Source organism: Papaver somniferum, chromosome 7 (genome assembly GCF_003573695.1).
Source record: "Papaver somniferum cultivar HN1 chromosome 7, ASM357369v1, whole genome shotgun sequence".
Lineage (NCBI taxonomy): Eukaryota > Viridiplantae > Streptophyta > Magnoliopsida > Ranunculales > Papaveraceae > Papaver > Papaver somniferum.
In genome coordinates, this window is record NC_039364.1 from 266,074,796 (window position 1) to 266,090,633 (window position 15,838).

Here is a 15,838-nt window from a genome sequence, read left to right on the forward strand (position 1 = left end):
GAAGGTTTTACTAGGAATACTGGAAAGTTTATAACACATGAAACATATTAACTTACAGTTAGGCATCTGAATGGATCACACTGAGACAAAACCAATGTTAAACAATCCTTTGCTTCACTTGAAACCTATTGACATATGAAACGAGAATTATAACTCATACGGTAAGAAGCATGACAGTGAAACATTTGAATCCGATCCCCAATGAATCTTTTATGGATTCTTTCTGGAAATTAGATTATGGATGAGTTTCATTACAAACTAACAAAGCCAACTAACGAAGTAGCAGAAAAAAAAGTCTCACTAACCTGATTATTTTGAACTATCACAGAAAGAGCAAGTTCTCTAATTGACGAAACAGAATCGTCAAGCAACTCAAGTGCGTAAGCTAAGATCTGATTGAAGTACTTCAGAGGAAAAAACTTAGGTTTATTTCAAGTCCAATAAGAAAGCCTAAACAGGCCAGGACAGAGACTAGAATCCGGCTTTAGTAATTTATAGTTGACCACGAGTAAAATGAAGAATGATAACAGATGGACCTAGGTCACCTAGATAAACTTTAAAGCAGGATGATTTTATTTCTAATGAACTAATAGAATAAAATACATAAGTGGGGTGGAATCAGAAACTTCTTCGAGACCACCACGATAATAATTCAAGGGAAGACAGGGTAGCCTGGTGGTAAGACATTGGAAAATGTATCAAAATTTCCTGGGTTTATAGTCTATGCCTTCAGTTTCAATGACAACAATGGAGTAACACAGAATCTAGTGCATGGTTTGCAATCTTCCAGCAAACTAGAAGAAAACTGATCAACGACTTAGGTGTAAATATGCCACACACACCAACGTCCAAATGGAGTCTTCATTAACCAGAGAAACTTCAACCAACTGGTCAAGTGCCCCACAGTTCCTTATGCTTGCATCCCCATCATACTTATAGATAAATAAAAAACAGGCTCATTAAGCTCAATGCGTGTAAAAGGAGTCAAAAGGGGTCTTATGTGGGTGTCAAGCCAGAGAACTATATCCTTCAAAAACACAGCAGTTAATTCCTTTAGTTACCCGGTGAAGAATCTGAGAAAGCTAGGGCCAGCTTCAGGAGAAGAGCTGACTTTGACAGGTAAAAGCTTCTCAAGACTAGAAACTGCTTCAGGAGAACTTTTGTTCGCAGGCTTCGATTCAGTCATCCCACCAAGATCGGAGGACATGTGCCTGTTTATGTCTACACTTGGAGTTGACAAAGAACTCTCCAAACACATTGTACGATCACAGTTTCAGGCTGGGTAGTCCAGGATGTTCTCTTTTCAGCTGAGGTATTGGTGTTGTACATCAGATCCTTGCTTGTAGAAATAGGAACACCAGTTACTGAACCAGCCTCAAAACTGTGGTAGATGTTCTCATGAGGTTTATCAGAAGGAGCTTGACCAGCAGAGACTGTTCTGGGATGATTCCTGCAGGTGCAGGGCATCCCATTTCCTGACATCATCGCTATCAAAGGCACCCACAGAATACCTTTCAAAAAAAGTTACTTCACTTCGAAACTACAGTGTACCCGTCTTCCGAAGAAGCTCCAGCAATATATAAATGGTCATAGAAATATTTGGAATGCTGTCTCTCTTTCTTGCATTCTACAAAATTCATAAGGTTAACCTATATACGCGGGCTGTACTGCTTCAGTGCTCTGTCTGATGGAATTTTGTTACTCAGCTGATAAACTGAGAGTGAAATTCAGGACTGATGTTGAATCAAAGGTGCTAACGTGGCCATCCAAGTTAAGGTGACCTCTGCTTCAGTGCTTGAACAACTTCACCAATGTTTCGAGGGGTTATCAGTTCCAGTCTTCCTTGGAACATCGAGATTAGGGCTTGCAAGTTCCCAAGCACATCCATGACCGCATCAACCATAATCTCCTAGTGAGAAGTTTGAGCTCATTCAATAATAAGTTTAACATTGTTATCACTCTGAGATTGTTGAAGTTGGCAGCAGCCCTGATAGCCGTTAGTGCAGATGAAATCCATCAATAAATTTTCAGCGGCTTCAATCCTGATACCCACAGAAGCAACATCGTTATCACCAAGAAATCCATCAATAAATGAACCACAGTTCTGGCAACTTGAAGAAAGTTCATGGCACAAGAATGAGTAGCTTGAACAAGCATTTGACGGTGTATTCCCCATTCTTCTCAAGCTCGGTGCTCTGAATCTTCACAACTTCTTTCTTCAGTGCTTGAACAACTTCATCAATATTTCGAGGACTTGTCAGTTCAAGAGCAATGTCAATTGTCTTCCTTGGAATATCAAGATTAGGGGCTTGCAAGTGCCCTAAGCACATCCATGGTTATATCAACCATAACCTCCCTGTGAGAAGTTTTGAGCTTATTCAATCGATCGAGCACAGTAAGCTTAACATTTTTATCACTCTGAGATTGTAGAAGTTGGCAGCAGCCCTGAGATAGCCATTGGTGCAGATGAAACAAGGGTTCCAGCACATTCGTATATAACAGCATTAGAAGGCGCATTTAACAAGGAAATAATAATCTTAATATACTGGAATTTCCCCTTGTCTCCACGATTAGTTCTGCAAACCTTTCGGATCAATTCAGGAATGCTATCAAAACTGTGGTAGATGTTCTCATGAGTTTCATCACAAGGAGCTTGATCAGCAGAGACTGTTCTGGGATGACTCCTGCAGGGCATTCCATCGCTATCAACGGAACCACAGAATACCTTAAAAAAAAAAAAAGATACTTTTCTCCGAAATTACAGTGTACCCGTCTTTGGAAGAAGTTCCACCAATATCTTACTGGTCCTAGAAAGATCCGGAACGCTGTCTGTCTCTCTTGCTTTGTAAGGTCAACCTCTCTACGCGGACTGCATTGCTTCAGTGCTGTCTGACGGAATTTGGTTCCTCAACTGATACACTGAAAATGAAGTTGAGAACTGATGTTGAATCAAATTGGGTAAATACAGACACAATGCAAGTAATAGCATCTTCCTTTAGTTTTGTATTGTTCTCGAAGACCAAAGGTGCTAACTTGACCAGCCAAAGTTTTAGAGCAAATCTAATCAGAATTCAGAATTCACTGCATGCTTATTGAAAGATTTAACAGCAAATCTAATCACGGCTAATGTAGCTTTTGGTGACATCTGCTCATCTAATTAACGAAGCAATGCAGGTAAGCTCACAATTTCCAAAGTTGTTGTGCTCGGTTGGGGTACCAACTCCTTTGGATCAAATAACCATGAGAAGACATGTGGTAAGACCCCCTCCATTAGCTTTCAAAAGGCCTTCTGCAAGCTGGAATAATCTCTGCCAATGTCGAAAGCGCTCTGCCTGACTTATTTGATACCCCTTGGTCCTTGTTGCAGCAAAGTCCTCAGAAAGTTAAATCAGCAATTCCAGCAGACTTAGGTCCTCAGTCAAAACATCATTTAGAGATGCATGACCGTCCGCATATTTTCCCATGTCACTATGTGCTAGCTCACTATAATCAAAACTGTTTCTGGTGCTTGCAGAAATTCGTGTAGTGACAGGTTCCCTCACAAATGTCCGCTGAAAATTGGGAACGCAACTGTTATGGGAATCCCTAAAGCTAGCAATTTTACGGGGTGTGTCGAGGTATGTCTTGTCCATGTGTGAGGCCACATATCGCCTGCTTTACCTGTTATTTGTATTGTCTTCAAAGGCAGAAGTGTGTCGAGGTATGTCTTGTCCATGTGTGAGGCCACATATCGCGTGCTTGCCCTGTTATTTGTATTGTCTTCAAAGGGACCGACATCTTGCTGCCTTTCAAAACCTCTCTTTGCTATATATTACAACGACGATAAAGTCTCACTTCCAGCACTACTGAGGTATGAATATGTACACGGATCTTTAGAAGCAAAAGTCTGAGGATTGATGAAATCTGACATCATCACACCTAACATGTTCGTTTCAATTGCATGGTTAAGGTGCTTTTTCTTAAACTGTGGATCTTCCAGTAAATTGCGCCAGGCATTCTTTCATCACACTGACCGTAAGATTGACTCCACGGCATCCTAACAAGGATATTTAGTAGAATGTCCTGATCTTGGAGTTTTACCATTCCTGCATTTCCAGAAGAATAAGAAAAAAAAATTAAACAATCAGTGTTTAATCTAATGTTAATAACTGCATATAGTTCATACTTGGTGAGAATTTGGTAAATTCGTGTGACAAGGTAGGGTAACTTTGTAAGTGGGGAGATTTTGAGTTCAATTTGCTTGAGATAGAATTAATCGTATCTTGTTCTGTTTAGAATGGCCTTTCAAGCAAAGCTTCAGTCACAATGAAAAGAGCAGGGCTGGTCATAAGGGAGGGAAGAAGAGAGAAGAGAGACGAGATCAGAGTAGTGCAGACAATACAAACACTCCATGTTCTGTTTAGAAAGGTCGATGGCTGACCAATTTTATAGTGGTGTAGTTCAAAACTAAAAACACCAAAAGTAACTAAACACCAAAGGGTTCGAAATTACCAAGAGACAAATAGATCATCCACAAACAGTAACAGAAGCGTAATGTAAACATGCATACACATTGATTTGGTCATCAACTCAGATATAATCAAATATATATATATACAAACAAATATTATTACGGAATTTTCAATCTAGTTATTTAAGTTCCAAACTTAATCCAGTTAAATTTCAGCTTTTCAGCTTATGAATGCGGAATATTGATATAACATACTACGAGTCTCAGACTGTAATATAAGCTTTTCTACACAAACATAAATCCAATTTCCTTGTACAAAGAACTTTCTAAACTCCAAAATTTCAAGTTTCAACTCCAAAACCGTCTCAATGCCAGCATGTGTGTGTGTGAACAAATATGTGCATTCAAGATACTGTTATCACTTCAATTAAAAACATATGGACACTGACATAAATCATTCTTCATGAGAGATAAAATTTGACACTAAAATATCAAAGTATCCTAACACCAATCATTTAAAACCACCAAGAAAATAAAAGAACGGTATTAGTGAAATAAGAGTTCAATTCTTACCAAACCAGCCCTTTATTCTTCCAAAGTCATGTCTCTACTCAGAACATCAGCTGCAAACCAAGAAGTGTTGGATTCCCACAATCGGACGTACAAGTATGCATAGCTAAGCCAGTTGCATGCTTCTTTAGCACTCTGAACTGTTACAAGGAAAATTTCAGCATTAGCTGGTCCGCCAATTTCGACACAAACTGACTTTCAGTGGACAAGAGATAATACTACAACTCACTGTGTCATGTTATGATAATCCGGAGGTGTCGTGCTGAGGCCTTCCTGCACGAGCAAGCATCTGAGTTACATCCAAGGGACTTAACTCAGGATTAATTGTAAATCTGAGTAACTTTGCTGATCACGAAATGTGGGCTGGTAAATTAAGACCCCCTATTGGTTGCAGTGAAAACCGACTCTTGTACGTGTAACGTGTCATTCATCCAAAAGTTCCTCGACAACATAACCACCTGTTCTCTCCAGACCGGCATGAAGAATTGCTAACCCATACAGCAACAAATCCTTGGGATCATTGCACTTAACATGACCCATTTCAGTCGGTAAAATCTCACGGCTTACACTAACCTCATGTAGAAAATAACTTAGGGTGTCATTAGCAAGAGCAGTATCCCGTATTGCTCGTGCAGTTTTCACTGTCTCTTTTCTGGAATGAACAAATATGAGTACTTGAAACATACATTCTCCAGCCATGACTTTCTCATAACAAATATCATTCATCAACTGAATCTCTGTAAAGGCTTCTTCTCAGTGATTCCAGTATACTATTGAGCAAGTGTACATGGTCTGCAAGTGCTGTCAAAATGAATAGTCATATTCTCAGATCAACTCGTAAAAATAAAGCCCCATCTTTGTATGGGGACTGTAGCTGACATACCAACCAAACAGATGTGCTCCTTCATGCCATGGTCTCGACTAGTCTAAATGTTCTTGCAACACTGTCAAGAATTGCCATCCTATTATCGAGAAGTAGATGGAATATTTATCCACACAGTGAAGTTAAGGTTTAGTCCTAATCCACTGAAATTATTCTTTGATACGAATAGGGTACCAGTATAATTTTCTAATTTGAATATTGAGACATGAAATTGATATCAAAGTGAGCATGATTATTGAACAAGTGGAAGCCCTAGAAAGAAGATTACCACAACCTAAAATAATATGGAACAATAACAGAAAACATGGAATTAAAACACAGAGAAAGACATATGGAATTAAAAAACTGAGAACAACATATGGAATTAAACCCCAAATGCATGCAGTCAACTTTAACAACACTATCAAGCAAACTTTTAAATCCTTAGGAACTCGTGGTAGCATGCTGGAACACATGCAAAGCAAGGCGCATTTTTCATAATCCGCATGAGGGTTGGATACCTGATAATAGCAAATTAACCAGCACCACATCTAAAAACACAAAAGCAAGTCTTATGCAGTCTAAAGCTTTAACTGCAGCATAAACTGATAATAAAATATTTAGAGGGGTCATACTGCTCCATTTTTTGCATCATCTGCTCTGTCAAGCGATTCTTTACGTCCCTAGGAGTCTGCATTTTAATTTAATTGCTAGAGGAATTCTGATTATCTTCTTCAACTAGAGACCCATTTAATGAATCATAAGATGCCATTGTATTTCATACCTCTTACAACCTCTATAATGAGCCATTTCACTATGAGACTTCAAAATAATGATGACGTCTTCCAGCTAAGAAACCATTCAGTGATTCATTGGAAGCTAAATCGTTTCTTTCCTTAGACAACATCCCACTACTGAACCACCCACTTCTACTATGAAGAAGGCAATAAACAGCTTACCATCTGGTAAGTCAACATAACCGATTAACCATGAAGAACATGTGCAGTTACTTAAGTGGCAGAAACCTAGAAACCATACTCATGTATTGTTTTGGAAGAACATGAAGAAGATGTTGAGGTGGATAATGTTGCTGAGAAGCTGAAAGCAGCAGTTGATAAACAAAAAGAAGGAAAAGATGGCGAAAAGAAAGAAACAAGAAGAAGCAAAAAGATGGCAATGCTGCTAGTGTTTCGGAGAGGCTGAAATAAACAGTTGATAAACAACAAGAGGGTTTTAGTTTGTATGAATTAATTCAGTGTAGGGAACAAATGATTAAGGCACCTCCGGGTCTGGAAAGTTTTCTAACTAAGAAAGCTATTCATTAAACCTTCAAAGTTGATGGCATTTGAAAAGAAATGGAAGAAGTTGCAGGTTGCTGAGATGGAGATGTTTCTGGGAAGGATCAATATGGCTCGTGAATACTCTCATTGATGGTGTTGGAGGTACTAAAGTCACTGAAATAAGATGTTTTTTGTCTTCTTAATAGCATAAGTGGGAGAGTCAGTGTTGGGATGTTTTGTCTATTCAGAAGATTTGCCATTTTGTCTATTCAGAAGATTTGCCATTAATATAACTGGGATATTCCTCCTCGTCCATTGGAATACAACTGCCAAGGAAAACTAACAAGAAAAGAAGAAGAAAACAGTTAAGGCTACAGTATTAAGAGTTTCCCATTGATTTCGATTGGAGGTAAAATACATCAAGATACCATCAAAAATTGTAACGTGTAAAGCACATAGAATCGAATTCCTAGGTTAAGAAGTAAATAACCTCTTGATTTGTTAAGACAAATACATTTTAGTAGGTTTAATTAACGTACCACTGAATCAGATATTTCTCCATTCGGTGAAGATAGGGTTTCGCCTTAATCCACTCAAATTCTTTCTGCTTATGAATGGGGGTACCAGTATAATGTACTAATTTATAAAAGAAAATGAAATTGAGATGAAATCCAAAAAACATGAGCATGATTATACAACAATTGGAAACCCTAGAACGAATTAAAACCACAACCTAAAATAGTATATATACTAAATAATAGAGAACAGAAAAACAGACGGGTTTAGTTAGATTTTGTGAATACCTTTTCTTTTTTACGAGCTTTTTGAACTTGTACATGCCTTCTTCCTCCATGTAATGTTGCTCGGTTCAGAGAAGAAAGAAGAAGAAGTGACTGAATGATTTGTTTCGATTGCCGGTTTTAATTCGAGGCAAATCCATCTAATATGTATGATAAGGGGTGTCCCAAAAAAATTAAAAGGACCAAATTACCCATTCTCTCTCCTCGTAAACTAGTACCTAGACACAAATCTAAAACAGGTACCACTGTTAAAGAATCCACAATTGGAGGATACCTCTACAAATTGGGGGATACTCAAAGTTGGGAATACTCAAAGTTACATGGAACTGGATTTTAATTAAGGGTATCTCTAAAATTAAAAAGAAAACTTAGAAAAACCTAAAAAGTATCCTCCTTCATTATATTGCCCGATTTCTCCTCTTCTTCTCTTCATGTTCGACCATTTTCTATTTTTTGATTGTTTTGACAAGGTTAAAATCTAAAAGTTCACATCCAAATTCATTAACAGTGTCCCCATTGGTATAGTCTTTAGGATAAATTCAATACCGACTGGTCTGTCAGCTTTGATAAATAACGACTGTTGTTGTCGGTTTTGTTTATAAAATAAAGACTTTTTAATAAAGTGACCACCTTTTTGACACATAATTAAGAAAGTGGCCGTTTTTTTTTGAATTGTTTTATAAAATGGCCGACATAAAATTTTTCCGTCTCGATTTTATAAAACAGTAACGACAATTAATTATATAAGAGTCAGGGGCATTTTAGACATTTTATAACCTAGTCAACTCGTGACTCAGTCGTGTTAGAGAAAAATACTCATCTTCTTGTTCTATTATGTAGGAATTACTGGCTAGTCCAGTTCTAGCAGACCCAGTTAATGGCTAGTCCATCCGTGGAAAAAATTTACTCTCTTGTCCAAAAACATGTTTTTGGACTAGATTATTTACTCTCTAGTCCAAAAACTTCGTGGAGACTATAAAGTGTATTTTATAAATTCCTAAAACACCCTTCCAGGTCTAATTAGTATCAACACATGTAAATGTTACTAGTAGTATGTTACTACATACTAGTAGTATCAATACGGTGATACTACATATTAATATGTACTGTACTAGTAGTAACAAAAATATCTTATTGTTACTAGTAAATTATGTAACTACTTTACTATACTAAACTACTATAGTATAGTATACTAGTAAACTAGTATGCTAGTATACTAGTAAACTAGTAGTAACTAGTACTAGTAGTAAAATATGTAGTATCAATACATAACAATTTTTTTTTGATATGTAGTATCAATACATAACATACTACATATCAATATGTAGTATCAATATATAACATACTACATATCAATATGTAACGTACTACATGTCAATATATAACGTACTACATGTCAATATGTAGTATCACTACATAACATATTACATATCAATATATAACATATTACTACTAGTATACTAGATACTACTAGTATACTACATACTACATATGTTATTACTACATATTACATACTAGTTACTACTAGTATATTACATACTACATATGTTATTACTACATACTACATACTAGTTACTACTAATTACTACTATTATACAAGTATACTACATATGTAATATGTAGTAACATATGTATTATTACACGTAATGTTATATACTAGGGTTAGTAGAGTAAATTAACTCTTTTCAAAACTTTTTTGGACTAGGGAGTAAATATTTTTTTGCGCTGGACTAGCCAGTAACCTGGGTCGGGTTTTCTGGACTAAACAGTAAATCCCTCTTATCCTCTTGACAAACTTTTTCAGTTCCATGGAACCCTAACAAATTATTGAAATCAAACCAAATTCAACAGAAATCCAATGAATCATGAACCCTAACTGATAAAACTTAATCAAGCTAACTTTATATTATTTTTTCATCAATTGTCCGATTACAAAATAAACAAGCAACATTAAGCAAATCCGAAATTATCAAAAAAAAAAAAAAAAAAAAGACCATTTAGATCAAGAGAAATAAACCCTAATAATTTCATATTTCAATTTTGGAATATGAATCTCTGCAACAGAATTACCAAGATCAAATCCTCCACGGCTTTAATTTTGGAATCACTGCAACAACAATTACAATAGAAAATACCATTCATGCAAATACCCAATTAAAAGCTTACCATAACGGCAAAAACATTTGTCCAGATCCAACCAAATCTTCAATGTTTCAAACCCCGATCCTTTGCTTGTTAAAACCCTTTGCTTGATGGAAACAAAACCCATGTATCTGATTTATCATATGAATATCTCCATGTAATTTAATTCTCATACCCTAAAAATTGATGACAGAAGCTACTTGAAGGAGTTATCATCTTGCCATTCCTGAATCTGAAAAGGAAGATTAATAACGAAAAACCCCTAAACAAGAGTATCTAATTTTAACCATAACAATGAAAACCCTAAACGAATTTCATCTTAAATTTGTTTTACCGATTAAGAAGATCCCACTTAATTCCAAATATCAACAATTTCTTCTCGATTTTTTATCTTGTGATATGTTTCGCTTATGCTACTGATTTCTTTTTCATTCACGAATGGAGAACAAAGTCTCTGAAGAAGAAGAAAAAAGGGACGAGTGATGGCGACAATAACGAGCATTAGGGCTTTAAAGAAACAACACGTGTAACTAGGGAGGATCATGTTGGATAGGTTAGTAACTTTCACGCACACAATTGACTTAATCAATGCTTTTGACCTTTATGGTGGGCTCAGATGTGAAATCTAACGGAAAGGCCACTTTATAAAAACCTTAAAAATTTTGGCCGGTTTATTAAATATATGATTGGAAGCTGGCTACTTTGTTAATTTTCCGAAAGAATAAAGGCAATGCCGACAGTATCATTCAATATGGTATTTGAATGAAGACAATACCGACAACAGGCAATTGATGAGCTCACCTGTCCGTTCACATTAAGATGAACAACAAAGAAGGCTATTGATGATTACATCAAGCTCGTCTAAAAAACGATTATGACTTCAAATAAAAGCTTTGAAGAATGAATGATCCAGTGTATTACACAAGTCAGATTCAGTTTTGTTGATCAACTGACTAATATCTATCAAGGTTTCCCTAAAATCAAACTCTATGAACAAAAAATTAATTCCAAAATATAAAACAAAAATTGGTTCCAAAAGCTATTCTAAGAGACAGATCGAAACATTCATATACTTACATAAAGATATAATTTTTCTCTAAAACCCTTATAAGTTGTACCAAAGGCAAGAGATGTCTCTTGAACGATTCTTCAAACTTTTTTAATTTATCTTCGATTTAAAAACAATCCCGCTAGCACTAGCGATTTCACAGACTTCATTTTTCTTGGATACAAAGTCATACAGTTTTTTGACGAATTGATGTGATTTTTCCTGATTATAGGTTAACTCCAAATCCCGCACAATATCTTCTTCGATTTTAGGATCCATTGCAGTATTGTGATACTTTCATAAACAAAGCGGCAATAATGGCTATGATTGAAGCCACATTTGGTAGTGTCGTGTGACAATATGCAATTTCAATTGTGTTTTAGTTAAGGGGTACTTCAATTATTTCATGATGTTTTTTTCTTTTTCAGTATCCCCCAAATTCTGAGAGTATCCCCCAATTGTGGGTTCCTCTTAAAATCTAAAAAGAAAGAAAACATTGAATTGAGTGAGTACGAGAAGAAAGTTCCCGAGAATGGTCAAGCATTTGTCAATGCGATTCCAAGTCAAAATCCCCAATCTCTTCAGCTTAACTCAAATTTCTTCATCTCAATCATGTCTAAGTTTAATCAACTCTTTTTTCATGTGATCTTTATCTATTTTTTGGTTTTTGCAATCCTATAGCTTTATTACCCAGGCTTAGTCCTATGGTGTGTTAATCTAACAGCTACATTAGCAGTCCATGTCAGCTAGGACAACCTCCTAAGTTTTATGGTAGTTTTAGTCTTTCATTCAAGTCGTAGAATAAAACAATGTTGGGCTCTGAATCATTCGGCGCAAAATCTTTTTCCATTTTTCCTTATCTTTTATGGAAAGTGTGTCGTATTATTTATTTATTATTATTATCCTATGCACCAACATCATTTATTAACGACTAGAGAAAGAAAAAGAAAGAGACAGAGAATAGACAACAAAGATGAGATCACGGAAAGAGAAAAAGAGGGTTTAGTACTCTAGTTAGTCTAGTGAGATAATAAGTGATGCATCAATTGTCTGTAATGCATATGTGTGTGTGAGAGAGAGGGGTCTAGTCTAGTGAGAGGATAGAGGTTGAATGAGAATTGTGAAAAGTGACGGATGGGCCAGCGCGTTGTCATTCAGCGCTCACTGTCAGCGCAGATGCACTCAAGTATTCTCCCCAGTGCTGAACTATTCATCGAAAATGTAATTTTTGTTGGCATGATTCATTCAGCGCAACTATCTTGCTATTACTTCAATTGCGACCAAATGCTAGAAGAGAGAACTAGTGTTAATAAATAGACAACATTTTTTTTTTGAACTGCAACACTTCATGGCTAATTAACAGCTCAATCTAGCCCATAGAACTTAGCCTCAGTATTATCTTCAACTTTTTTTTTGATGCTTGATTTTTGTTAGTGATTTTGACTATTCATTAAATTTGTTCCAACTTTTCTCATCCTTATCTTCTTCCCTCTTTTTAATGTTTGCAGTTTCATTGGAGTAATCTCTTGGTTGCAAGCAGGTGGTGCTATAACGTTGGCTCTCTTTGCTTGGTGGCTTTTCAGTTGGTGGTGCCTAATTTTTCAAGTGGTTCTCATAGTCTCAGTTAGCTTGATTCTGATGAAGCCTGGTATCATCCAATTATATGCAAAAACAAACACTTATCAATTCAATGGTTTTTTTTTTTCAATTACAAGCTTTGTTCTGCCTTTATTATGCATATACTTTCTTTACAATAGTCTAGACTATATCTATTTTATCACTACTATTGCCACCTCTTGTTTAGCTCTCACACACAGCTACATCACCTTTATATATAGTGAACATCTTTCACATATAACTGATCACACAATAACCATGGGTAATCCACAACCTAGTGTTCATCATCTAACTGATCAATTGGAATCTACCTCCATGATGAGCCTATAACTGTAAGAAGGGTTATTGTCCACTCTACTCATGCATTATCTAGAGGTATGGCAGAATAGAAATTTTCTGCAGTGGGTCAATTGTGTGCAGATGGTGAAATTAATTCCTAAAGCAGCAGAAAGGGCAGCCAGAGATGCTTGGTCTCATCTCAGATCAACAGAGGGTAATTGGCGATTTGTACTCATTGGCTTAGAACCCAACATATATGTTATTAGGTTCGAAAACGAGGATGATCGGAATATTGTACTTTATGGAACTGCCTAGAACTTCAATAAAAATTTAGTGGTGCTTCGATGATGGACTACGTCAAGCAATTACAGAGTTTTGGACTTCTCATCTCAGACATTTTGGATGGAATTCAAACATCTCCATCCTGAGTTTTTGAATGAAAAGATGATACGGTTGTTTTGCTGAAATTGTTGGTCAAGTTCTGTATATTGAAGTACCTAAATCTGGAACCAAATTTCGCGCATTGGTTGAAATCTCTCTTACAACCCCGCATCTCGCTGGCATACATACAACAACTGGGGCTGGAGTGGCTCACTGGATAAGGTTCTTTTATGAAGGTCAGCCTCGTAATATATGACCAGATTGTATGGTGATTGATCACGACTCGAATTTATGTTCGGACCGTCGGAACAAACGTATTGAAGCTGGAGGTCACCTAAGAGATTTTGGTCAAGCTTTACATATCCCTCAAGAGTGGCGCCAGCCTATAGAGGAAATTCAACTGTTCCGTCAACATCGTCATCAGAGACACGATATACTTCGTCCTATGCGTACTAGAGCTGCTCCATATCCCCTGGAAGGAATTCAATTATCCTATTTTACTACAACAGTTACACCTTCACATATCAATGCACACAGAGTACCTTTACATGAACAATTTGGGACGTGCAGCGAGATTGGAAATTCCAGCTCATCTCAGAGAAAACGCACTAGAACCGGTACAAATAATATGGAAATAGATAAGACCACTAACATCGATGATACCACTGAAACTCCACCGAAGAGTTCGTGGAACCTAGCTCTACAAGACAATAATGCCAATATCCTCGTCATTGCTTTGCAACAGGTGATACCTACTTCTTTTATTTCTTTACATACTTGCTTGGCTAGATTTAAAATTTATTTATGTCTCTCTTTCAACTTCTCTATTTTCATGAAGATATTTTCATGGAATTGTCAAGGTTGCGGTAAACCTGCTATTAGAGATTATTTAAAACATTGTCTTCAAAAATATAACCCGGACATTATTTTCTTACCTGAGACCAAAATTCATACACAAAAAATGATCACTTATCTTCGCCATACAAATTATCCTAATTACTTTTGTGTATCATTTGTTGGTCTCTCTGGCGGGATTGCTCTTGCATGAAAAGATGGTTTTTATTTTGACATTTTGCGTGCTACGAGACGTATGGCTAATATCATAGTTAAATCAGGGCCTAAAAATCAAGAATTGTTACTAACATGTATTATGCATCACATGAACATGATACAAAATGTTCTCAATGGCATTACTTAATTGGTTGACATGAGCTCACATGTGGATATCCTTTGGGTACTACTTGGTGATTTGAATTTTACATTAAGTGATTCTGAAACCACCCGCCACCATATGTGGATAATCATCACTTATTTGTTAGAGATTGCATTCATCAAATGGGATTATTAGATCTTGGTGCCTAGGGTACTCTATTTACTTGGTCAAATCACCACCAAGGGGATGCACACACTCAGGTTTTCCTAGAAAGAGCCTTGTGTAATGCACAATGGTCTGACTTTTTCAATTCGGCTCAACTAAAATATATGGTACCTCATGCTTCTGACCACTCTCATATTTTACTTGCTACAAATGTTGTTGAGCTTATGATTCCCCCAATTATAAATTTTAAAAGTGTTGATTGGATCATCCAACATGCAGAGTTGTTATTGAGTCTTCGTGGCAGCAAGATTGCAATGGTTCTCCCCAATACCAACTGGTTCAGAAACTCAAGAACACTAAAAATCATCTGATATACTAGAAGAAGCATGACTTTGGGCATATAGAAAACAATATTCAGAGGTTCAAACAACAGATTCAGTTCCACGAGAAACAAAACAAATCATCCAGTCGTTCAATACTCACATCTCTTCATCAACAACTTCAGCACTGGCTTCAGGTAGAGCGTGAGTTTTGGTTGCAAAAATCAAGAAAATATCATCTTCAATATGCAGATAGATATACAGGTTATTTCCACTTTTATGCTAATTTGCACAAAAGGAAAAATCACATTGATGTTTTAAAAGATAATCTGGGGTTGTGGCATAATGATTCAGATAATATAGCTCAATTGCTTCGATCTCACTTCAGCTCAGTTACTTGTAAAACTCATCATCAACGTAACCAGCATTTACTGAATCTTATCAACCCATGCATCACAGATCAAGAGAATAAGCAGTTACTCGAAATTTCATCGGTAGAAGAAGTGAAATAAGTATTATTCATGATGAAACCGTGGACAATGCCTGGTAGTGACGGATCCCGAGAAGGTTTTTATCAAGAAGAATGGTCAACAATGGGGGATAGTATATTCTCGACAGTGCAACACTACTTCGAGTCAAAGTACATTCTTATAGAGATGAACCATACATACCAGGTATTGATTCCCAAGAATTCTGCTCCGACGAAACTTGCAGAATTTCGGCCTACTAGTTTATGCAACATTTCTTACAAAATAATCTCCAAGCTTATGG

General features: G+C 36.5%; 1 protein-coding gene and 2 pseudogenes across 1 annotated transcript; 1 reads left to right on the top strand and 2 right to left on the bottom strand.

Moving 5' to 3' along the window:
• Positions 1-685: 685 nt before the first annotated feature.
• Positions 686-2,176, bottom strand: LOC113296543 (annotated as a pseudogene).
• Positions 686-3,746, bottom strand: LOC113300346 (annotated as a pseudogene).
• An 8,959-nt stretch (positions 3,747-12,705) lies between these two features.
• Positions 12,706-15,449, top strand: LOC113293767. Its single transcript, XM_026542293.1, has 2 exons — positions 12,706-14,174; positions 15,027-15,449. Exons 1-2 carry the CDS (start codon positions 13,695-13,697, stop codon positions 15,036-15,038), a joined length of 492 nt encoding a protein of 163 aa, XP_026398078.1. The 5' UTR covers positions 12,706-13,694; the 3' UTR covers positions 15,039-15,449.
• The last annotated feature ends 389 nt before the right edge of the window (positions 15,450-15,838 follow it).

Excerpts from the sequence above, each read along its gene's own strand:
- LOC113293767 (XM_026542293.1), top strand. The coding sequence starts at position 13,695 with ATGGTGATTGATCACGACTCGAATTTATGTTCGGACCGTCGGAACAAA.